Here is a 22,786-nt window from a genome sequence, read left to right on the forward strand (position 1 = left end):
GTATTTTCAGAATATTTTCATTTGTATCTTCTTGTAGTCTTCAAACTCTTGAACAGTCAATGGCTTATTATTGTATTTTTGAGGTTAGACCTGGCAAATGTGAGGAATCTCTCCTGGATTGATTTTGTCACAGCCTTCTTGTCTTTCCTCACCCGTCCTTCCCCCCCATCTATTGTTGCACCTCTTCTCTCCCCTCTTGTACTTTTCCTTTGAGGTACATCTGACACGTACTCACACAAACACACATTGTGCTTGAACTATTTCTATAACAGTATCCAATGGCTTGGAGGCCCGAGTAAGGACAGGTTTGACTGCTGCAGGCCTGATACATACCTGATCAGTCCAACATTCATGCCAGGACTCATTTATGAAGTCTGAGGCTGTCAACGGCTACATTTAGGAATAAAAGCAGGCCTATAATTCTGGCTTTTTCCAAAGGAAAAAAAAAGTCTTCACTAGGAAAACGCAGCAGTAACACCGCTTCGCTTTGTTATTTGTCAGAATCTGATAAAGCTTGATATAACATCTATTATCTCGGTCCTGTCCAAGAGTATGTGGCCAAACAGAAACACCAGCTTACTCACAACCACCGTCTGCACTGAAAATCACACACTTTTCTCCCTGCCTGAGACAAAACACCAGCGTGTGAACGCGCTTGTTTAATCTTTAAATGTATGGTGTGAGGGCGGTATCATGCGGAATAAATGTGAGGAATGCTGTCCGCTGATTCCCAATTGCAGAGATGTGCATACATGATGGAACTATACTCATGCTTAATTCATCAGGAATGAAATGTAAGAAGGAAGCAGCATTTTGTTCATTACGTCTACTCATTGATATCATTTGAGTTAAAGTTTTGATCATGTCATTTTAATAAAAGTGCTCCAGTAAATTAATAGGAAATGATTCATTATTTTAAAAATGTCCATTCAAAGAGGACTTTTTGGTTTATTATAGTATATTTGTTACATTTATATCATAATTTCCATCAGATCTCTCTCCACCAATTTATGCTTAATAGAGTTGAATGCTGTAAATATCAATACCATGATATTGCTATTTTTAAAATCATCGTTACGCAATACAAAATAATTATTTACTTTTTTTGCTTGACTTTCCATTGACACTAATTAAACAATTTATCTGATAAATAACTAACTAGATAATTATGTGCAATTATCATATTGCTAAAACATCAATATTACTGCATTCTGCAGCAGAAAGGAAAATGAAATAACCAGAATGAAAAGTTGCATTAGTCTTAGAGCAATTGCAACATTTATTGAAGTGTTGGCTTTCTTGTATTGATTTTTCAACACATTACAAAAATACATATATCTTCAAAACAGCAGATGTGTACTGTTCTGAAATCACTTTTTTTTCCACAATGATGCACTCCTCCCCCCCCCAAAGAAAGACCGAGAAAACCTTTATACAAAGAGTGTAAGTGAAACTTGTGAAAAGTGAAATATGAAAATGTATCTAAAATTACAGTTGCAAGTGCCATCACAAGACCTTCAACCAACCATGATGAAATAAAAATGTTCATGAATGTTTCACAAAGCTGATGTGGAAAAGCATTCCTGCACAATAGCATTGTGCTCCCCTGCCGAAGGTTCTTCCTTTAGGATCTTTTAAAAAAAAAAAAAACTTTTGTTTTACATCCACAATGGATAGCTTCACCAAACCAACAAGAGGAAACTTTAAAAAATAATAATAGTGATGAAAAAAAGAAAACAATAAAAATTAATGGACAAAGAGACCTAAAGTCAATAATGGCACCACTTCTGTTACAAAAAAATATTTTTTTTTCATGGTTCTGTAATATTATATTTCAAAAAAAGAAAGAAATTTACTTCCCATACAGTGAACAAGTAATCGTACAGAAACATGAAGATAAAATCCCTCCACCAGGATAATCATACAAAACTGCTATGGCATTCAAAAACATCTGAACGAACATTGGAGAAAACAATACTTTATTATCATTTAAACACTTACACAGAGTATTTCATTAATGGCATACTTCAACACTGTAAACATACTGTAAGACTGAACGTGTAATTTCGAACTCTGCTGGAATTCCTTGTTTGAATGTGGTACATTTCTGAAAAGCGTCGCTCATATTGTCTGAACTCTGAGCAGAGTTGTTGTGGGATAAACATACTGTGCATTTACAGCAGTATCTGGATTTCTGTCTTCGTGCAACAACACGTGTAAGCAAGCTGAAAGCAGCTTTTCATGGAAAATAGACTGAACTGATGTTCTTGCAAATAACTTATGGAGAGTCGCTTCTGGAGAATTGCGTTAGGTCGACTTTTTATCGTTAAAAAAAGTAGGGCAGACAATAAGTGACAATAGGCCACAAAAGGAAATCGAACCTTCAAGTGAAGACAATTTTGATGGTTGAGAATTGCAGCGCCAGAATGAGAGATGTAGTCTCAGTCTCCTTTCATGTGGCTTTTTGCCTCTCTCCCTGTCACGCTCGCCCTGTCTCACTCTGATGGTCTCGTTATATGATGTGGCCAGTTGGTGCACATTTGGGTAGCAGAAAAACACACTTTTCATATGTTTTCAATTTTAAGCAAATGCCTCTTCCCCTCCCTGGTCAAGGCCCTGCTCCTTTCTCACATTACTTCACCTTGCAGCCCCAACTTTCTTCCTTTTTTCACTAAAAGAATCGCCCCTACTCAAGGTCACCCTGGCCATCCCCAGTTGTAGCTGTAAGCAAAATTATCATAACTCATTTAACCATTTTTTTTCCTTTTAAACCAGATTCATTTCAGGATGAACGATGCAGAAAATAAAAACCATAATCCCCAAAAGTCACGAACATGCACACTGTCTCAAAATCTGTTACTGGGAGTTAAACCCATATCACTTTGTGAGGCGAATGAACAGGCTTCCTTCTTTAAAGCCGCTCTAATGCATGAATCTGAGCTAGTGAACTGTGAAACGACACCGTCGGAGTGAGGCTTAGAGCACGCTGCAGAGACTACAACACACACACTAGCGCACGCATTTATATGAATTCTATTTGAAACCATTTTGTGGCTCTTAAGGGGACACGAGAAGTCAACCTGTGTCGGGGAGGGAAGCCACACCCAACGCCAGCGGGAGACCGGGGGATGATTTTCAAGCCGATACAGCTGTTGAAGCAGCTACAGATTAACAAATTACCTTTGAGTCTGCACACGTGGGGGAGTCGGGTGAGGTAATCGAGTCTCAATAAAGCAATAATGAATGGTATAGCACACATAGCATAAAGTGAGGATGACATAAGCAGCTGGTCTTTTGATTGTTTAGTTTTAGGTCATCTTTCACGTACAGTCATGACTATCTTAACAGGTAAAAATGTATTAACAGGACTGTTTTCCTTCTTGCTTATTCAAGATATTAAATATAGTGGTTTAATTACACTGTCAATGTTCTGTCAATGTTCTGAGCATCAGTTAGGGGGATCTTCTTTAAGTGCAACTGTAATTTACGTGTGACAGAAGGACAGCAATACCATAAATGCAAATCTTTTTTTTTTTAAAAAATTACTTGTCAATATTTAAAGGAACAAATCGTGAATAAATTAAAAAGAATTTATCAGGCTTTTAAGAAAATGTTCAATTTTTTTTTCCTCTCTATGTTTTATTGTCAGGCTGACATTCAGTGCTTTAGTCCTGTGTGAGGGAATGGATTGTAGTCCGCTGCTGCGATTAATATAGAAAACAGCTATTTATTTATCATTTATTTCTTTTTTTTAATTTTTAAAATCTAACTGCTTCACACAATTTTACTCTCACGTGATAATAAGCTTCCTTAAAGGTAAAACAGAAACAAAAAAAATTGCATTAAGAGAGACTTCTGTCCAGTTATCGCTTAAAAAAAATTTTTTTTTAGCACATTTCAAAACTAACTCCATATGAAATCCCACAAAGATGTACCTGCACATGCCAAATATCATTACAAAAAATCCAATAAATACAGAAATTATTGCACAGTAGAAAGGCTCCATGGATTCGTAACTGATAAAATCCTCAGACAATATGCCAAGAAACACCAAGTTGGGCATTCCAGACAAGTTCTCATTAAAGTTTCCCTTTGTTTGTATTCTCAGGTGGCAGGTTTATGTGACAGGAAAAAGATGAACATCAATAAGTCTCTTTTTTTTTAAGAGAGAAGTAATCCAGCCAAGAGGCATTGCCGAAGAAGTGGTTATAGGATTTTGTGTGTGCATATGTATGTGTGTGAATGTTGCGTGCGAGTGTTTGCTTGTGTACAAAGTCGACCGTAGAACTGGTAGCTGCTGGCTTAACCTCTGTCCGCCTGCTCCAGTTTGACCTCGCTGGCCATCAAATGTTCGCCATGCCATTTCTTCATGTGTTTCTCTAGCGTGCTGTAGACGCTGAAGGGCATGTGGCAGATGTCGCAGCGGTACACCTCCTTTCCGAACTGCCCGTGGGTCTTCATGTGGCGTGTCAGCTTGGAGCTCTGAGCGCAGGCGTAGCTGCACAGGTCGCACTTGTAGGGTCTTTCCCCCGTGTGACTGCGTCGGTGCACCGTCAGGTTGCTGCAGTTCTTGAACACCTTGCCACAGAACTCGCAGGTATCGTTCCTCCTATCCTTAGAGCTGGGGGGCCTGCCGGGTCCAGGTCCGCGCAGGAGATGAGGGGTGCTGCTTCCGCTGCGGCCCGAGGCACTCCCGCCTTCCATCATTTCCCCAGGGGGGGTGGAAAAGCGGAGGCTTCCCGTCTCTGAGGATGAGTGCTCAGAAGAGGTGGCGAATGGTGACTGACGAGAATCTGTGAATCCCAGAAAGGGTTCTCTGATGAATTGGCGTGAAGCGGCATAGCCAGCAAGAAGCTGAGAGTAGACATTCTCAGGGGAGATAATGGGTATGGTTGGGGGAAGTTCCATCTGTTCCTTTTCTATCTTAATTCTCTTGTTGTTGGAGGGGCTTGGAGTTGTGATGGGGGTGGGCAGACGCTGGAAGAGCCCAGGAAAGGAGACTGCTTCAGATACACTCATCCTGCCATTCATCGCAGGCCTGTGGTCTTGCTGTTCGTTTTGCACTCTGTCCTGCTCCCGTTCAAGCTCCCCGTGTCGCTCTGCTTCGTCCCTCTGTCCACCGTTCCCGTTGGGTTGTCTCTCCAGGCTTCGCTTGTTGGGGTTAAGTTTCAGGTGATTGTCCAGATGGTTGTATGGGTTCATGATGCCCACCGATCCATTGTCATTTACTCTATCTCCACTCATGCGTTTCTCTTCGGGAGACTGTCGTGGACCATTGTCTCTATTTTGATTGAACTCCTGTGAGTCCTCGCTTAAGTTGGAATCTGGCTGGCTCCCATTTCTCAATTCTTCCTCCTCTTCTTCTTCCTCCTCTTCTTCTTCTTCTTCCTCCTCCTCCTCTTCTTCATTGTCCATCCCCATCCCTCTTGACTCACCATCTCTTCCCTTGTCCTCACCCTCTCCTGCATCTACTCTATTTCCTTGTTCTGGTGAGCCACTCATGGACCCAGATTTATTGTGCATATGTGTCTTCATGTGCCTCTTAAGCTTGCTCGCCTGAGAGCAGGCGTGATCACACAGGTGGCACTTGTATGGCCTCTCTCCTGTGTGACTGCGCCTGTGCACAATGAGGTTGCTCTGGAATTTGAAAATCTTGCCACAAAACTCACAAGATTTTACTTTCCCTGGGGTCTGGCTCTGTCCCTGGGCATCAGGAGGGGTGGGAGAACCAAGTCCTCCTTGAGTGGGTGGCTGTGCCGCATAGCTGAGAAAAGATGGGGGCTTGGCACCAGGCTGGAATAGGGTGGGACTCAGCAGACGGTGCATGGGTGGCACACGGTTAGGCGAGAGAGGTGGTGTGGGCCCACCGTTATTAGTTGTATTACCTGCTAATTCCCTCAGACGTCGGGAGAAGTCCATGGAACTTGGCTCCATGGGGGTCATCCGCATCACCCTCTCAAAGGCACTGGGGTGCTGGGACAGCAGCCCCATCTCTTCAGGGCCCAGCCGCTCCAGAGGAGGTCTAGGTGGTGGTGGAGGGCTGACAAAAGGTGGCGTCGCAGGCAGTCGGGTCTCCAAATACCCTGGGGTATGGGGATGTTCCCTGAGCAGGGGTGCAGCCATGCGGAGGAGGTGGAATGGGTTATTGGTGTCACCGAGGAAAGCAGGGAGAGGAGACCTAGGGAGTGCATCAGCACATGGAGGTGGAGGCAGAGCCATGCGTGGAGTGAGGGAGCAGTTGCCTGGATGGTTGTCTAAGTAGATACGTATGCCATGGATGTTCTGGGCATGTTGAAGCAGGAACCAGGCGCTGTTAAAGGTCTGCTTACAGGTAGTGCAGATGTAGCTGGACGGCTCATCTTTATCTAAAGACAAAGAAAAACAACAGCGTTATTAGAGGTGTGGAATGCAAATCCAAAAATGCCAAGGCTTCAATGTTCAATTTTCTTTTAACACACACTTTGTTGCTGATAATATTAATGTTTCATTTATTATAATCTATGTTATTATCACAGCTATCCAGTTATGCCTGTATGAGGGTCTTCCTTGGGCTTTGTCTCTGTTTAGTGCATGAATTTTTGAGGGCGTGCATGTCTACGGGCTAATACAGATGGCAGGTAATGCCCCCAGGCCACAACACATTATGCTAATTTTAATGTCAGCTAGGCTTTAATATACAGATCCATCTCGTCTACTCTGTCATTTCAATATGGAGACAGAGACGGGAGCAACGGGGGAAAAGAGCACACCAGTGGGGAAAAAGAGAACGGGGGGCATTAGAGAAAGAGAGGCACAAAAAGGAAAATACAGGAGAGGTGACTGAGATGATGTGTAAATAGTAAAGACCCCTCTGGTCTTAACACAGCATCCACATTAAATAGAAGTCTCAGTCACTGAAGTAATAACATGTGCTGCAAAGTGATTTGCGGTAGGTGAACAAACACCAACGCGCAAACACATAAATACACACATACAAAGACCTGTTCATCACTCCCGGACAAATTAGGCTCTTAAATGGCAGGTCTTAATAAGGCCAAATGAATCTATCAGTCACTGTAGCATGTTTGCATCGGACGTCTTATGAATCATAAAAGACGCTCGGTTCGAGGTCCATCTAATTCAACCCAGGCTAATGCTGAAGAGGCTTTTCCACAGTCTTGTGTTTGCTTGAGAGACATCTGCATCTACTTTATCATCTGCAGCTACCACAAGTGGAGTCAAGTTGGTACAGTGGTCTCTGCTTGGAGCCCACGGGGGAAACATAGACGGAGAGGTTACTCTTGCCCAATGTCTCGTGCGCAAAAAAAGAGTTCTTAAAAGCCACCCATTGTCATGGAATGCAAAACACACATGTGGACCCAGAGCCGTGCGCAGCCATGCTTTATTATCACCTTCCTTTTCTCCTTTCTCCCTAGGAGACACCTCCGTTAGCTCACACGTTCAGGTTTGTACCACGCAGAGCAGATGAGCAAAACCTGATGTTGGATCAGTGTTTGGTACAGGAAGCTGATTTGGCCGTGTGACTCGTTTGGATTTCCTCAGGGGACGCTGGGTCAGAGAAAGTTAATGAGGGGCTCATTTACTGATTCTGTCTGTTTTTCTGTGCCATTAGCGGGGATCTGGCGTGGCTGTCACTCTCACTGTTTGTGTGGGGTGGGACGCGACCTGACTCCTGCTCCTAATGCGTGTGTCAACGCGTGCATATGTGCATGCGCGCATGGACACGTATGTGAATGTACGTTTGTGCATTTGTTGTATATTTTCACATGTGTGTGTGGTGAGTGGCGGGCTGCCTGCCCGTGTTTAGTTTGGCTGGGCTTCATACGGCCGCTTGGCAACAGAAAGCTGGACAGCTTAACAGCTTGGATGGGGAGAAGAGAGGGAGAGGAGAGGAAGAGGAGGAGGAGAGGGGGCAAGAAGAGAGGTGGAGGGACCGTAAGGGGCCAGGCGCACTTGTGGGCACACACATACATACATCGACAGCAACATGCACAAAGAGGGTATTTACATGCCCCCTGAGACCAGTATAGACTTGGGAGGCGTATAATCTTATCAACCAGCGAGAATCAATACTAAAAGAAGATGTGCGAATGAATAAATGCTGCCTTTTGTTGACTTCTGTTCCTTGAGCAGGTTTTAAGTTCTGTACACTTTATTAAAGATTTAAAGCAATTTTGTACATTTTTTTGATCATATAGTTACACGATAAATTATCATATATCCCAAACGGACTGATGGATTTTCATCATATTTTTCTTTCATCATCACACGATGTACCTTTGTCACGGACGGACGAACGATGGATGGATGGATGGATGGATGGATGGATGGATGGATGGATGGATGGATGGATGGATGGATGGATAGATAGATAGATAGATAGATAGATAGATAGATAGATAGATAGATAGATAGATAGATAGATAGATAGATAGATGGTACTGCAGCCAGTGAAAGCTTTTGTTAAAAGAATCATGTTACACGTGTTACGCTTCAGTCTGTAGTAATTACAGTCATACATTTGACATGCTAGTGGAGACCTTTCCACTGCTGATGGCCAAGGTCAACAACCAGTTACAACTGTTAACATTCTCTTTTCCACGCAGTCACTACCGCTGGATCTAATTGACCGATTCGCTCCTGCATACCATATGCACACGGACACGCATGCACTGACATACGCCCACATGCAGTGTGAATGTGACTGAGCTGAATTAAATGGAGTGATGGTGGGGTTACCTTTGCTATAGTTGTGAATGTCAGGATGTAATGGCATTCCATTAAAAACTGAGGATCCTTGATTTTCTTTTTTCTGTGTCTCTGCCCAGTCCACACCGGCAGACATTCTCATGAGAGACAGCAACATAATACAGATCTGAGACCAGATTAGGAGGGTAGGTTTTTTTTTTTTGTCCTATGCAACAAAACAAGGGCTAAGGGCCAGGAGGCCTGGAGGAAGTTATTAAAACATTGGCACATGCATGGAGCTGAGGTGGGCCAGTAATAATGCTCTCCTTCTCTCCTGGGTTGTTTTTTTTTACTAAACCACCAAGCCAATTAACCCAGTCTTCAGGGACTGAGATCTGAGCTTTACATCAGATTTTATTCTTTCCAGATTGGCTTTTATAGCCATTATTTTGCCTTAAAAAGTACAAACAAAATGCCAGTGAATGAAGGGGAGCCACAGTATTGACTGTTTGCATATGGCCAGTGAGGAAAAGTGGGTGTGAGCTCGGAGGGGCCGATGTAGATGCCAGTGTATGGTATATATGTGTGCATTTGGGTTTCATTTAGGAGTGCACATATGCGATCCCTCCAGTCTGAGTTTGATTTATGTTTTCAAAGAACATACTTCCTGCATTTACGTTTCATATATATTTTTGGGCTTTTTATCAGATGTTTTAATCCAAATGACTTGTAATAAGACCACAGAAGACTAACCAAATAAAAGAAAAAGAAATTCCACAGGCTGAGCCTTCAACGAGATGAGCAAACTGGAGCTTCTCAGCTGACAGCATACAGTGAGTGGATGGTAATGAAGGCTCACTGATGCCAAATTAACTCTCACAAAGCTTAAGAAAAGTATCATAATTGAAAATAAGCAGTATTTCAACGCCAGCCCACAAGTTCCCAGCGATAATTTGGCAGGGATGCTTTAACGGAATGAAAACCATTCAATATGCAGGGGAAGAAGTTTGAGGTTTAAGGAATAATGTTTCCGTTGCTGCAGAGAAACAACATAAAACAGGTTGTTAACAAGGGGGTGACTTTGGATGCGCAAAATATTCCGCAGTAGACGTGTGTAAATGTGTGTGTGCGGCGGCACTTCTGTGGTTCAAGCTCACCGGACTCCTCTAGCATTCCATCAAAGGTGACAGAATGCCTCGGTGACAGATTTGCATACTGAACAAAGCCACCCGCAGGCGAGGCCAGTGGGACAGAACCTACCCCTGCAACCCGTCTCACACAAACAAACACACATGCACGCATGGAACAAGCCCTGGGAGTATGCATGTGTGCACCTGTCAGGGGTTAGCTGACACCTCTGCTGCTGGCAAAGCAGCTCCTCATTAGCATGGCTGTGATCTAGGGGTCCCCAGGGGTCCCAGCCTCCTCACCTCGCATGCTAGCCCTCCCAACCCCACCCCTTACACCTCTGCTTCTCTCTACCACCTTACATCTCCCATCCGTCCGCTCCTGCACCCCCTCCTCTTCCTTCAGCTCTGTTCCCTACTGCTCTGATGGCTCGTTTGTCATGCAGGCAGCTAATCAGGAGACCAAGCTTCTATGACTGTGGGTGTGTTTCACAAGGGACCCCCGACATCTATGTTATACGACGCTGGTGAGCAGAAGCTGACTGTCATTCAGATTTTGGTAGAAAAAAGAGATAAATTGAGGAACGACGTGAAGATAAGAGACTGCGGTGGCAGTAGCAAGCAGGGGGTAAGGCACTCAAACAATGTAACCGGCTCCACACTAACTCAAACCAGCTTTGGTCTGCTAACAATAAATGTGTGCATGTGTGTCTATGAGTGTACGTGTGTTTGTCCAGCTAAAATGCTTGACAGTACAGAGTATTTAAAGCAACAGAGCTTTCTTAAGACTTCTTATTAAAATTGGACACCCTTATGAGTCTTTTTTTTTACCCAATATATAGTAACAGTTATAGATGCACTACAGTTGCTGCTGGCATCTACTGTTTCCTGATAATATTTATCTTTTACATTCCCCTCTCCCTTGTCTTCCTTCAACCTCATACATACGCTAAGCACCTGTATGTGCTATCTGGGCACTCCACCCTGACCCTCATGTCTCCAGGGATGCGGGTCAAATGAACAATAAAAGGGATCGGGTATCTCCAACAACTTGATCACAGACACGCACACATGCACACTCACCGAACAAGACCAGCTGTACAACAGCGAGTGAAAGAGGCCCACGTGTATAGTTCGACCGAGGGAGCACGTTACTGCCATGAGGAGAGCTGGCCCAGCGAGGGCGCAGGGGACAGGATGTGAAAAATAACTGGAAAGACCTCTCTGTCAGAGAAGAGCTACGACTTTTGGCTCCGCTCCTTGGACCAAAGCAAAGGAGGGAGCAATGTGAAACAAATAAAGGAGTGGGGGTGAGAATGAAAAGAAAAAGGGAGCTCCATAAAGTGCATTAGCTAAGCTCTCTGTGGCATTTCTTAAAGCCTGACTCATCACCATCAGCCTCTAACTGGTCCCAGTGCCTCTATGTTTTGGGGGGGTGGGGGGATATGTGCACACTTGTGGGGTCTGCTGTATATCATGTGACACTGACAAACGGATGACGCTCAGTCATGCCTGTGGTAGAGAAGATGTTAGAGCAAAAAAAGGAAAGATTGGGGGGACATTGCAGAAAATATTGGAAAAAGAAAAACAATTAAACTGCACTTATTTGAAACCTGCGTGTCCTTTTAAGCAACATTATAACAACTCTAATCAAGCTTTCACCACCACATAGCAGCGGGAAAAGCACACATCACTGTACAATGAAAAGAAAAATCAATCTATCAAATCAATGGCGTCATCTAGGTAGAAATGTTGGGCTGCAGGCATGCTGAATTAAGGGATAAAACATCTATTGTTGCAAACAAATACAAAGAAAAGTTCCCTGCTGGTACAACCAAAAAGAAGAAAACATTAAAAACGTGGATGGATGGTCGAACGTATCAAAGACAAAAACACTCAAGCTGCTCTGACAAAAAAATGAAGACCGAATTTGTGCACTCACACATTGTTTGTTTGAGGTTTTACATCCAAATGAGCTCCAGTCGTACCCCTTGGGGACTCTCACTTTGTCCAGAAAGTTAATTTCCTATTCACTGGCAGTGAGTAGGAAATTGACTTTGACATGTGAGTGACACCCGAATTCTGTTTTGTGGGTTTATTAAATTTTTCATCGGATCAATCATTCTATACAAACAGCGCATGGAAATGTATTGTGTTGTGCTTTTTTCCCCTTGAATGGTCATCTAAACAAAACAGAATTAAATTAAACATAGATACATACAGTGATCTCTTCTGCCTGTCATAAGCAGCTGAAAGATTGCTTCAACTTCCACACACAGTGAGTGTGAGTGTGTGTGTGTCTGTGTGTTCTTTCACAGACTCGGGGAATATAAAAGGGGTACCCTGCTTGTGCTCTACACATGTGTTTGCATGCGTATGCTCAGTGTTTGTATGCCAGGGCTACCATCCTGTGACAGGGTGCTATATGCTTTCAGTGGTAGTAATGGTCCCCAGCTGGATTTTACCCACTGGAGCCAAGCAGGCAGTCCCACTTAACTAGCCGCCCACAGGAAAATACCACCGCTGCCTTGAATGAAGCACACACAGGCCTTTCCAACCCAATCAGGCCGCTATAAAACTTGCCCCGTGCATGTTTCAGACATGGCGTAGAGTCCATCTCACTGACTGGAAAACATTTATGATCTAAGTTACTAATACTGTTACTTAGCTTTGATAATAAGATTCTTGAAAGAAAACAGATTTTCAAAAAACAGAAAAGCTGTGGCTATATATTTCTTTTTCTTCTCCAACTCACCCCGAATTAACATAATGTGTTCATTAGTGACTGTTAGAGGTGCTGTTGAGTGTATTTTTGTTATCTTTGACGGAGGCAGCGAGCAGTTTTCCCCTGACCACAGACTTTAGGTTCAGTTAGAGAAAACCAACTGCTTGCATTTTATCTACATACAGGATATACAAGGGACATAAATCTTCACGAGCTACTAGAAACTGCACCCAGCTGTTGATTAAAAATAGAAAGCAATTATTTGTCCTTAATATCCCGTTTCCTCTTCTTAATTTACAGATAAAATTGTGTTGTCATGGAATTATTTGGGAGTAATTTTTTTTTTTAAGTCACTAGAATGTTGTTCTATTAGGTATTACAGTTGACAGTATGCTTCTTTTTATTAGGTTTGCTATTTTCACTCACGTTAATTCTAAGAGCCTGCGTTCGTTTGGGGACCTGTCATCAGTGGACTGCAGAAACAAGGTGGAAACGCTCTTCCGTGACATCGGCTGCTCTTGTGATTTGTAGCATTTAAAAGGGTCGCGCTCTCCTTCTAACAAAGTCAGGAGCGTTAATTTCACAGACGGTTCAACTGTGTATTTATGTTAAAAAAAAAAAAAATCTATTTCAGTTTTATTTCAAAGGCTAAGACCGCTGGCAGGGCTAATTATTAAATCTTCAAAATATCTTAGAACATTTAGAAAGATTCAGATAATAATTAATTTGCTCTTTTACTAACAATAAATAAACCCTGCTAAATAGACCCTGATAATTAAAATGGAAGCACAAAAGCGACACCACTTCTTTTTAGTCTTTCTAATCTATCGCGTTAGTTATCTATTTCTCTCTCACACACACATGCATGCGCGCACACACACAAGCGCATACACACGCGCACACAAACACACACGTCTGTGAAGTCCTGCCGTGCCTTGACGATGGTTGGCGGTGCGACATTATTTGCTGAACGTTTATGTCTCCAGGTGAATTCTGTTCTCTCCGCCCATCTCATAGGTCCTGCAGCCTTCACACTCAGGTATGTCAAACTGTCTCCTGTATCAAGCTTCCCATGAGACACACACCCATAAATGTACAAACTCAAAGGAGAACATAGGTTCATCTCTCAGCATACACACCCAGCACATATTTAAGAAATGACATTTGTGTGTATGTATGAAACAGGGCTGTCCTTGGCCTCAGGCCTCCCCCTGTGGCTTCCAAGTGGCCTCTCCCTCTGTCTCCCTCTCTCGCCCTCTCCCTGCCTGTCGCTCTCCCTCGGTCGTTTCTTTCCTTCTCTTTCTCACTTCTTTCTGCCTGTTATCACGCTGATACATTTCCTGCTCCTGGCATGGCTCCTGCATAGCTTATGGTTAAAGAAAGCTTTCATCTATCCAGTGCCTGTAGGACACACACACACACACACACACACACACACACCACACACACACACACCACACACACACACACATTCTCATATAAATGCTGGTACGGGCCAGCTCTGCCCCACCAGACCACAGGCCCAGACAAGCTCCGTTGGCACCAATCACCCTGATAACATCTCAGGCTTTATTTCATTTTGGCTCTGCTATGCTCTCCTCTGGGGAAGACAGACACAGAAAAAGAGGTCTTTCTGGAAAAAGTATGAATTACGCCAGTGTACGGGAGATCAGAGTCCCTTAACCTTAAGCGGTTAACTCCCCTGTCTACAATACCATCTTTGGACATGACAGAGCAAGCCCACTGTCATGACCCAACCCGAGAAGCAGAGCAGATGTTCCCTCTTTCTTCTTTTAGTTGGAACTTTTAGGAGTTAAAGTGAAAAGCGCAATTTTTGTTTAAAAAGGGAATAATATTGCCACGAACACAAAGGTCCGACGACACAAAATCTTTTGTGAAAGGCTCCTGGACGCAGTCTTGATTTTGTTAACATTTTGAGGTGCTTCTCTGATATTTGAGCCTCCACTCATAAAGACAGTATTGCAGTGAAGAATGCAATAGCTGAAATTCAAACTGAAATAGCATTTCGACAAGAATCACAATTGCTATTGTCTATTTAAAACAGTTCAGAGCTCTGAGATGATGCTTATTCAGATTAAATATATCTATGTATATGTAATAAGGCCTGTAAATAAAATTAACACCCATGTTTTTACTTTATAGTTGTAGACAAGCATGACAGAATACTATATTATGTTTCAGCATTACATCAATATGGCCATTGCTCCTTACATAGAACACACTGCCCTTTACACACAACTGCTTTACATTTAAGTGATAAACGGACATGGAGGCAGCTCACGTTCATCATCGACCGTGTCCACTTTTCTCCCTCTCTCTCTTAGTAATTGCTTGAGACAAATAAGTGGGTGAAATAAGGGGACTCGTAAGTGTAGCATGAAAGGCTTTCAATATCTCTCGCGGTGAAGAAGCTTGTAAAAGGAAAATACGGCCATAACTGCTGTCTCCTCATTTTCCTCTCACACAAACCCACCCAATCAGAGACAGACGCTAATAAGATAAGAGGAAAGGAACAACAACAAAGGAGCAAGTAGGATTACTCCTGCCTGACTGGCTAACAAGCACACTTTTTTGCTCTCACAAATACTAATGGTGGCCTTTTTCCCCCAATGGCAAATGTTGCTGTACTTTCCATTAGAAAAGTGTAAGTGAAGTGCTTCGGTCAGAGCATCTCCACCATTTGCTTGTGAAAAGGACACATTATACACTAATTTTTGCTAGACATCATAGCTCACCACACACAGGCTTATGAGGGTTTTCAGGGCATGTTCTTCTTCCAAACCCAAAACTTTTTTTTAAAGGGTTCAGAAAAAAATAGAGGAGCCGTCTTCTGAGCAGGTCCTCATTTATGGACTGCATTTGTTAAAATGTACGCGCTGTAGCTTACATAACTGTACTGTAATTACTGTATGTTCTTTCTCCTAGAATTACTCCGCACCAATGAAAGTACACCTGTTATCAAAAGTCAGTTTGCATAAATGCAACTGAGCTGTCAAATGGCCTAGATTATAGCAATTTTGATGTAATTTATGCATAGATTTGTACTGACACGAGACAGCTTATGGTTCCTTGCAGCAAAACCACCATGCTCATACTGTGCGGGGCGGTCGCGCACACACAAAAGCCTCGTGCTTTGTGTTCAATACCAAAACGCCATCATCACTCCATGCTAGCAGGAACAGGGTGTGAGGTTTCTAATGCTTCTTAAGTAAGGCTGTTAAGGAGCAAAGAGTCCACACATCTGGAAGACACAGTCAGTCGGCACATGCTGAAAGTTAGCGGTGGCGCTCGCAGTCCAAATTAGTGGCGAGTTTTATTCCCCCGCTGTGGTAGGAAAATATCAAATCTGCTGCCATATGAGTGCTATAAAGCTGGCTGCAGCGTTTGATGCCTTCATGTGGGAGCCTTTAAGATGTGTGTGTGTGTGTGTGTGTGTGTGTGTGTGTGTGTGTGTGTGTGTGTGTGTTGTGGTGTGTGTGTGTGTGTGTGTGCGCACGGCTGTGTTTGGTGGGAGATGCGAGTTGGGAGCCATTGTATGCATTCCTGCATGCACACGTGTTTTGTGTGTACAAGTGTGTAGTTTTTGTCTGTGTCTTACAAATAGATGTTGTGTTGTTCTGCATTAATGTTTACCTTTTCCTGAAAGGTGTGTATGCACTTGTGCGTATGAGGTGTGTGAAACTGTCCCATTTCAGCAGCCCTTTTAGAACCGGGTGACCCTGCTGGATGCAGCAGACAGACATACACAAGCAGAATCAGACGGCCCCTGGGGTGGTCCTGTCTGAAGCTCAATGTTATGAGCCAACAACTCTAGAGGCCCATACACAGGTAGGAACATGTATACTGTAATTGTACTCACACACACACAGATGTGTTTGAACCCTAACGTACGCATGCAGAGAATTAATAGAGAATTCATTAATGCTAATGGAAATGATTAGTGAGTGAGATTTTTCTGCTTTTTTCATAAGATCACTGTATAAATCCTGCAATTAAATATTTCCTTTCTTGGTCTGAGGAGTGTCAAAACCACAAAAAAAATCTGCCTGCAAACAATGAGTGAAAAATGAATTATTCAATACCGACTGTCAGCTGTATTATTGTATTTAAGTCATAACATATTTCAAAAGCAGAATTTATCCTAGATTATGCAAATCATTTGAATGTTTTTTTTAAGGGAAAGACTTTCAAATAATCCATATAAACACATTGTTTGATGAATGATGTCATCGGGATATTTTGCAAATGTGTTTTTTTTAAGAGTGCCATTTTTTTCCCTGTAGTTAAAAAAATAATAATAATAAAAATGAAACATTTGCCACTAGCGGAAACCATGAAAGACAAACTCTCCAACACACGCGCGCACAAATGAGACGCACATGCCTAACAGCAGACACAAGAAGATGGATTCCCTGGCATGCATTCAAAACACTCGTGTCAGAGCACATAAACACAACAGAGAAACGCAGAACCATAAACACTGGCGCACACGCACGCATACACGCGCATGTGTGCACACACGACTGCCACCATATAACCCCTAATCACAACCCCCGAGCTTGGACATCAAATGAAGCAAGTTTTTTTTTTAAAAATCATCAGGAGTAATTAACGCATTTTCATATGCAAATGTGATTAATGCAAAACTACAAAGTCATTATGCAAATCGACTTTTCCTTGAGCCTCTGTACAAATATTCGCAGCTCAAATCAGGGATCAGTCTTACCATCTTTCTTTCTTTATCTCTTACCCTTCTCCCTCTCCCTCTCTCCATTGGAGTAGAGATAATGTGTAAGTAGCATGTGAAGTTATTTCTAACTCATGCAGTGTGTGTGTGTGTGTGTGGTGTGTGTGTGTGTGTTGTGTGTGTGTGTGGTGTGTGGTGTGTGTGTGTGTGTGTGTGTGTGCGCACGGCTGTGTTTGGTGGGAGATGCGAGTTGGGAGCCATTGTATGCATTCCTGCATGCACACGTGTTTTGTGTGTACAAGTGTGTAGTTTTTGTCTGTGTCTTACAAATAGATGTTGTGTTGTTCTGCATTAATGTTTACCTTTTCCTGAAAGGTGTGTATGCACTTGTGCGTATGAGGTGTGTGAAACTGTCCCATTTCAGCAGCCCTTTTAGAACCGGGTGACCCTGCTGGATGCAGCAGACAGACATACACAAGCAGAATCAGACGGCCCCTGGGGTGGTCCTGTCTGAAGCTCAATGTTATGAGCCAACAACTCTAGAGGCCCATACACAGGTAGGAACATGTATACTGTAATTGTACTCACACACACACAGATGTGTTTGAACCCTAACGTACGCATGCAGAGAATTAATAGAGAATTCATTAATGCTAATGGAAATGATTAGTGAGTGAGATTTTTCTGCTTTTTTCATAAGATCACTGTATAAATCCTGCAATTAAATATTTCCTTTCTTGGTCTGAGGAGTGTCAAAACCACAAAAAAAATCTGCCTGCAAACAATGAGTGAAAAATGAATTATTCAATACCGACTGTCAGCTGTATTATTGTATTTAAGTCATAACATATTTCAAAAGCAGAATTTATCCTAGATTATGCAAATCATTTGAATGTTTTTTTTAAGGGAAAGACTTTCAAATAATCCATATAAACACATTGTTTGATGAATGATGTCATCGGGATATTTTGCAAATGTGTTTTTTTTAAGAGTGCCATTTTTTTCCCTGTAGTTAAAAAAATAATAATAATAAAAATGAAACATTTGCCACTAGCGGAAACCATGAAAGACAAACTCTCCAACACACGCGCGCACAAATGAGACGCACATGCCTAACAGCAGACACAAGAAGATGGATTCCCTGGCATGCATTCAAAACACTCGTGTCAGAGCACATAAACACAACAGAGAAACGCAGAACCATAAACACTGGCGCACACGCACGCATACACGCGCATGTGTGCACACACGACTGCCACCATATAACCCCTAATCACAACCCCCGAGCTTGGACATCAAATGAAGCAAGTTTTTTTTTTAAAAATCATCAGGAGTAATTAACGCATTTTCATATGCAAATGTGATTAATGCAAAACTACAAAGTCATTATGCAAATCGACTTTTCCTTGAGCCTCTGTACAAATATTCGCAGCTCAAATCAGGGATCAGTCTTACCATCTTTCTTTCTTTATCTCTTACCCTTCTCCCTCTCCCTCTCTCCATTGGAGTAGAGATAATGTGTAAGTAGCATGTGAAGTTATTTCTAACTCATGCAGTGTGTGTGTGTGTGTGTGTGTGTGTGTGTGTGTGTGGTGTGTGTGTGTGTGTGTGTGTGTATTTTCATGCGATGGGCCGAGGCTATGGCATTACGCTGCCTGCCTACTGATTACTGGCTGCTTGGCACTGGAGCGAGACAGGGAAGCCGGCGTACAGGGGAAGGTATGAATATGCAAAAGGCTGATTGCTTTTCATGATTAAAGCCTATTTAATATGGAAATGAGAGCAAGCCAGGTGATTAAAGGAGCATTGGGTGGTGGGGCAAAAAAAAGGAAAAAAGTGCAAGATTGAGGGAGAAACAGAGAGAGGGAAGATGAGAAGGAAGGTGAAAGGCACTTCCTCATCTATGTGGCAGTCTGGGATGTGACAGTTATTTACAGACAGCGCTGAAAAAAGAGTCACGTACTGTACATTTTTTCTACGTGGTCCCAGAGGTCATTATTGGGTTTGATAAAGTTCGTAATTGTGGCTCAGATTTCCGAGCAGAAGCCACCGTTTCCGATTTATAAAAGGACGGGAGCTCGTTTTGGAGGCTGAACAGAGCAGAAACCGATTTTAGCACCTGCACAGAAATGCTGCACATGTAGGTGTGACAGTTCAGTGGCAAGAGTCTCGTTTAATTTTGTTGATCTTGAAACTGCGTGCCACTTCCTTCCTCTTGGAGATCTTGAGAAGTTTCTCCTCTGCAAAAATTTAAAAAAATGGTGAATCAATGCCGCATGTTCGGGCCCATCGTAGCGCTGCAGCCAGAAACGGAAGCTAAAAGGAATTGTTTCTTATGTGAAATATTTAGAGCGTGAATCTTACACAAGGATTGTGAGACAGACAGACAGACAGACAGACAGACAGACAGACAGACAGACAGACAGACAGACAGACAGACAGACAGACAGGTAGGTTCTCATTATGTGACTGCGCCCTTATGTACTGGATGTCTCTAAGTGCTCCAAGGGGGCCCCAGCAAGCCGTCCTGTGAGGGGGTTCAAAGCAGGGCCAGGGTCGATTTGCCATGGTAATACTCCCCTAGTGACAACCTCTCACTTTGCCTGGTGACACACATCACTCCTCACACATCCGTGCGCGAACACACACAAGCACACCTCCAGATTCACACTCGTGTATTAACATCGCGCCACATACTCACGTAGAGCTGCATGCATCAGCAAGAAAAAGTCACGGGGAAATAAAATAGGGCACGGAAAGGGCCATTTTTCATCCATGAGGGTTCAGCACATGTGTGCACGTGCATGTGTGTTTGCATGTGTGTGTGTGCTTGCACCTTTTGGGCTTGAATCTGCTAGCCTTGCAGCATGTTTGCAGTTTAAGCAGTTGGTCTGACAAAGAGGCCAGACAGGATGTTATAAAACATCACCATATGAAGTGGAGAGGAAAGGGTTAAGAGCTGTGTGCACAAAAGAAGTATGTCATGCACGCTAGGGCACTTTATGTACGTGTACATGTTGCTACTTACAGTACGTTCACTCAGGTGGCTGTTGAGATAGTTTTTTAAGTCACCTGTGCTGCAAGTGTATCAGCGACATCGTTATAAGCGCGCAAGTGCAACGATAACTCTCGCTTTCAGTGTCTCTCTCTCACCCTCACTCACTTACGTGTGTGTGCAGCTAACGCATTGGACTTAATTAGAGCTAATAATGTAATCTAATTTGGTTGAAAACTTGAGACTGCCTTGAGTGGCAATCTAATGTGTTGAACAAAGCTCTCCTCTCTTTCATTTGCGACTTGGAGTGCTTTCATGTCGTCTTCTCTTAGTGATAAGACTGTGTGTGTGTGTGTGCGTGTGTGTGTGTGTGTGTGTGTGTGTGTGTGTGTGTGTGTGTGTGTGTGTGTGTGTGTGTGAGAGAGAGAGAGCGAGAGAGAGACTCTAACTAACCGTCTCTCCCTGACTACTTGAATGTTTTTGCTCTGACCAGTTACCAAAATGCTGTGCAAAAATCCAGCGAGCCATTTGACTGCAGTGCCTTCTAAATGACTTTGTGTTTTCTGAGGAGTTAAACGCTTATTAAAATTTCAAAAGTAAAATTTTAAAAATAGACAATTAGCAGAAGTCACATGACACTGATGAGCTGTCACAACCCTTTTTAAAAAAATGACACAATAAACTATCATTCTCTTTTGCTGGGGAGAGGAAGCTTTTACGCAGTTAACATGTTTTATTATCCGTGACACCTTGAACTATGTGTCCTAATATTTTTTATTACTTTTTCTTCCTCCATTCAAAAGTCCTGAGTTCTGTAGCGATGATCAAATTAAAAAATGTATAATTTGATAGCATCACATCCATTTCACACGATCACAAAGAACTCCAGGTTTGAAAGAAATTGAATAAAATAAATAGCTGAAAATATCTTCTGCAAACATGCCCATCTCCATGCAATGTACATATAATCTGTATTCATGCCAATTCTCCTCGACAACCGTGCCTTGTGTAAATATATTATGAACCAGTATAACCACGTTGATAACGGGCACGGCCCCCATTTTTTTTAAAGAACTTTTCTTTATTATTTTGAATAAAAAAAGTAAATCTTGAGGCAAATGCAGATATCCTTTCCTGTTTCAGATACTCTGATCACCAGTTTAACATTATTACAAGTAATTCTTGCGCCATCTCCCAATTCTAGTCTTATTCTTACTGGAGTCTGTGTAATCCTGGATAGCCATTCCAGCTCTCGGGTGTGATGGGGACTGTCTCTCCTCTGATAACTTTGAACTGGTTTCCCTGCAGCGCTGAAAGTCTGAAATTCTACAGGCCCCCACCCCCACCCTCACCCCCAGCCCCAGCCCCAAACCCACCGCCAGAAACCACCCTTAGCCAGATGAGCGGCCTTGCTTGCTTTATTAATCCCCTTCTCCTCACCGTGCATGCAAATGAATTTTAATCAGCTTCTTTAACCTCCCTTTTTCTCCGCGTGCTGTGGGATTTCTTCACAAATGCGCCGCCGAACGAGCCGTAAATAAATAAATAAATAAAACTGACACGCGCGTACGTGCACACACAGGGCGGCTCCCCTGTCACCTTCTTCTCCGCCATTCTCAACTGGTTTCAACTGAGGGTTGTCCTTCAGGCTTGCCAGTGTATGCTTGTCGGTGTGTGTGTGTGTCTTTGTGATTTATTTCTGCGTGTGAAAATGTGTGTGTGTTTGCGAGTGATGTTTTAGTTTTTACAGGGGAAAATAGACGTACGGTGCAGCGCTCACTTACTCTAATGAAATCATCCCAGACTACATTAATCCCTCCTGAAGGCCACTGTCAAAATAACAAGCAGTTGGGATTCTTTAAAGAGAGCTATCAGTCTTGGACAGGTGAGGGGTTTGTGTGTTGGCGTGTGGATGTGCCGGATTTTCATACCTTTGTGCTTGAGATATCTTCGAGCTACATCGCTATGTTCTTTTTCAAACACAGGGTATTTTTCTTTCCGTACCTCCTTTCTCCTGTTTTGGGCAGATCCCCCTGGCAGGCGTCAGTCTCCTCTCCACGTCCTCCTCTCCCCCAGGGGTCACCTGGACTCCCACCTCTACAGGGATGGACCCTCTCCCCAGTTCAAGTGACCTGGCCCTGGGAGAGACGCTGAGGCCCATGATTCCACCAGTCTCGCCAGGTTTGGAGAAGGACCCCACCCTGTTCCCAGGACCCCTGCATAGGCGTCGCTTGTGCTCGATGAAAATCAGGATATCGCCAAGAGGGAAATTGGTCTGGCACTGGCCGCAAGTCAGCAGATCGTGCTCCTCGGGTCCTGCCCTCCGAGGGCTGAGGGTCGATGGCTCTGGAGACAGGGATCTGACCCCTGAATCATGGTTAGATTCTGCAGTGGGAAAAAAAGAAGAGAGAAGGCATTTTTCCTTAAGTCACAGATAAGCCTTTCCATAAAATAAAATATTTTTAACATTACCTGACAGAATCCATAGTTTAATTCAACACATGGCAATAACTATATTCTCAATGTCACTTTAATGATCAAGA

General features: G+C 43.1%; 1 protein-coding gene across 5 annotated transcripts in view; it reads right to left on the reverse strand.

Moving 5' to 3' along the window:
* Positions 1-1,255: 1,255 nt before the first annotated feature.
* Positions 1,256-22,786, reverse strand: part of bcl11bb (BCL11 transcription factor B b) — a 29,052-nt gene continuing 7,521 nt past the window's right edge. For 4 of the 5 annotated variants that reach the window (XM_057017766.1, XM_057017769.1, XM_057017767.1 and 1 more), the window contains 2 exons: positions 22,248-22,628; positions 1,256-6,365 (listed from right to left, as the gene is read on the reverse strand). In XM_057017766.1, the coding sequence (XP_056873746.1) occupies positions 4,303-6,365; positions 22,248-22,628 (2,444 nt within the window). In that variant the 3' untranslated portion in view covers positions 1,256-4,302. The remainder of the gene's footprint in view (positions 6,366-22,247; positions 22,629-22,786) is intronic. The other variant, XM_057017771.1, reaches the window with a different exon arrangement.

This window comes from Takifugu flavidus, chromosome 19 (assembly GCF_003711565.1).
Source record: "Takifugu flavidus isolate HTHZ2018 chromosome 19, ASM371156v2, whole genome shotgun sequence".
Classification (NCBI taxonomy): domain Eukaryota; kingdom Metazoa; phylum Chordata; class Actinopteri; order Tetraodontiformes; family Tetraodontidae; genus Takifugu; species Takifugu flavidus.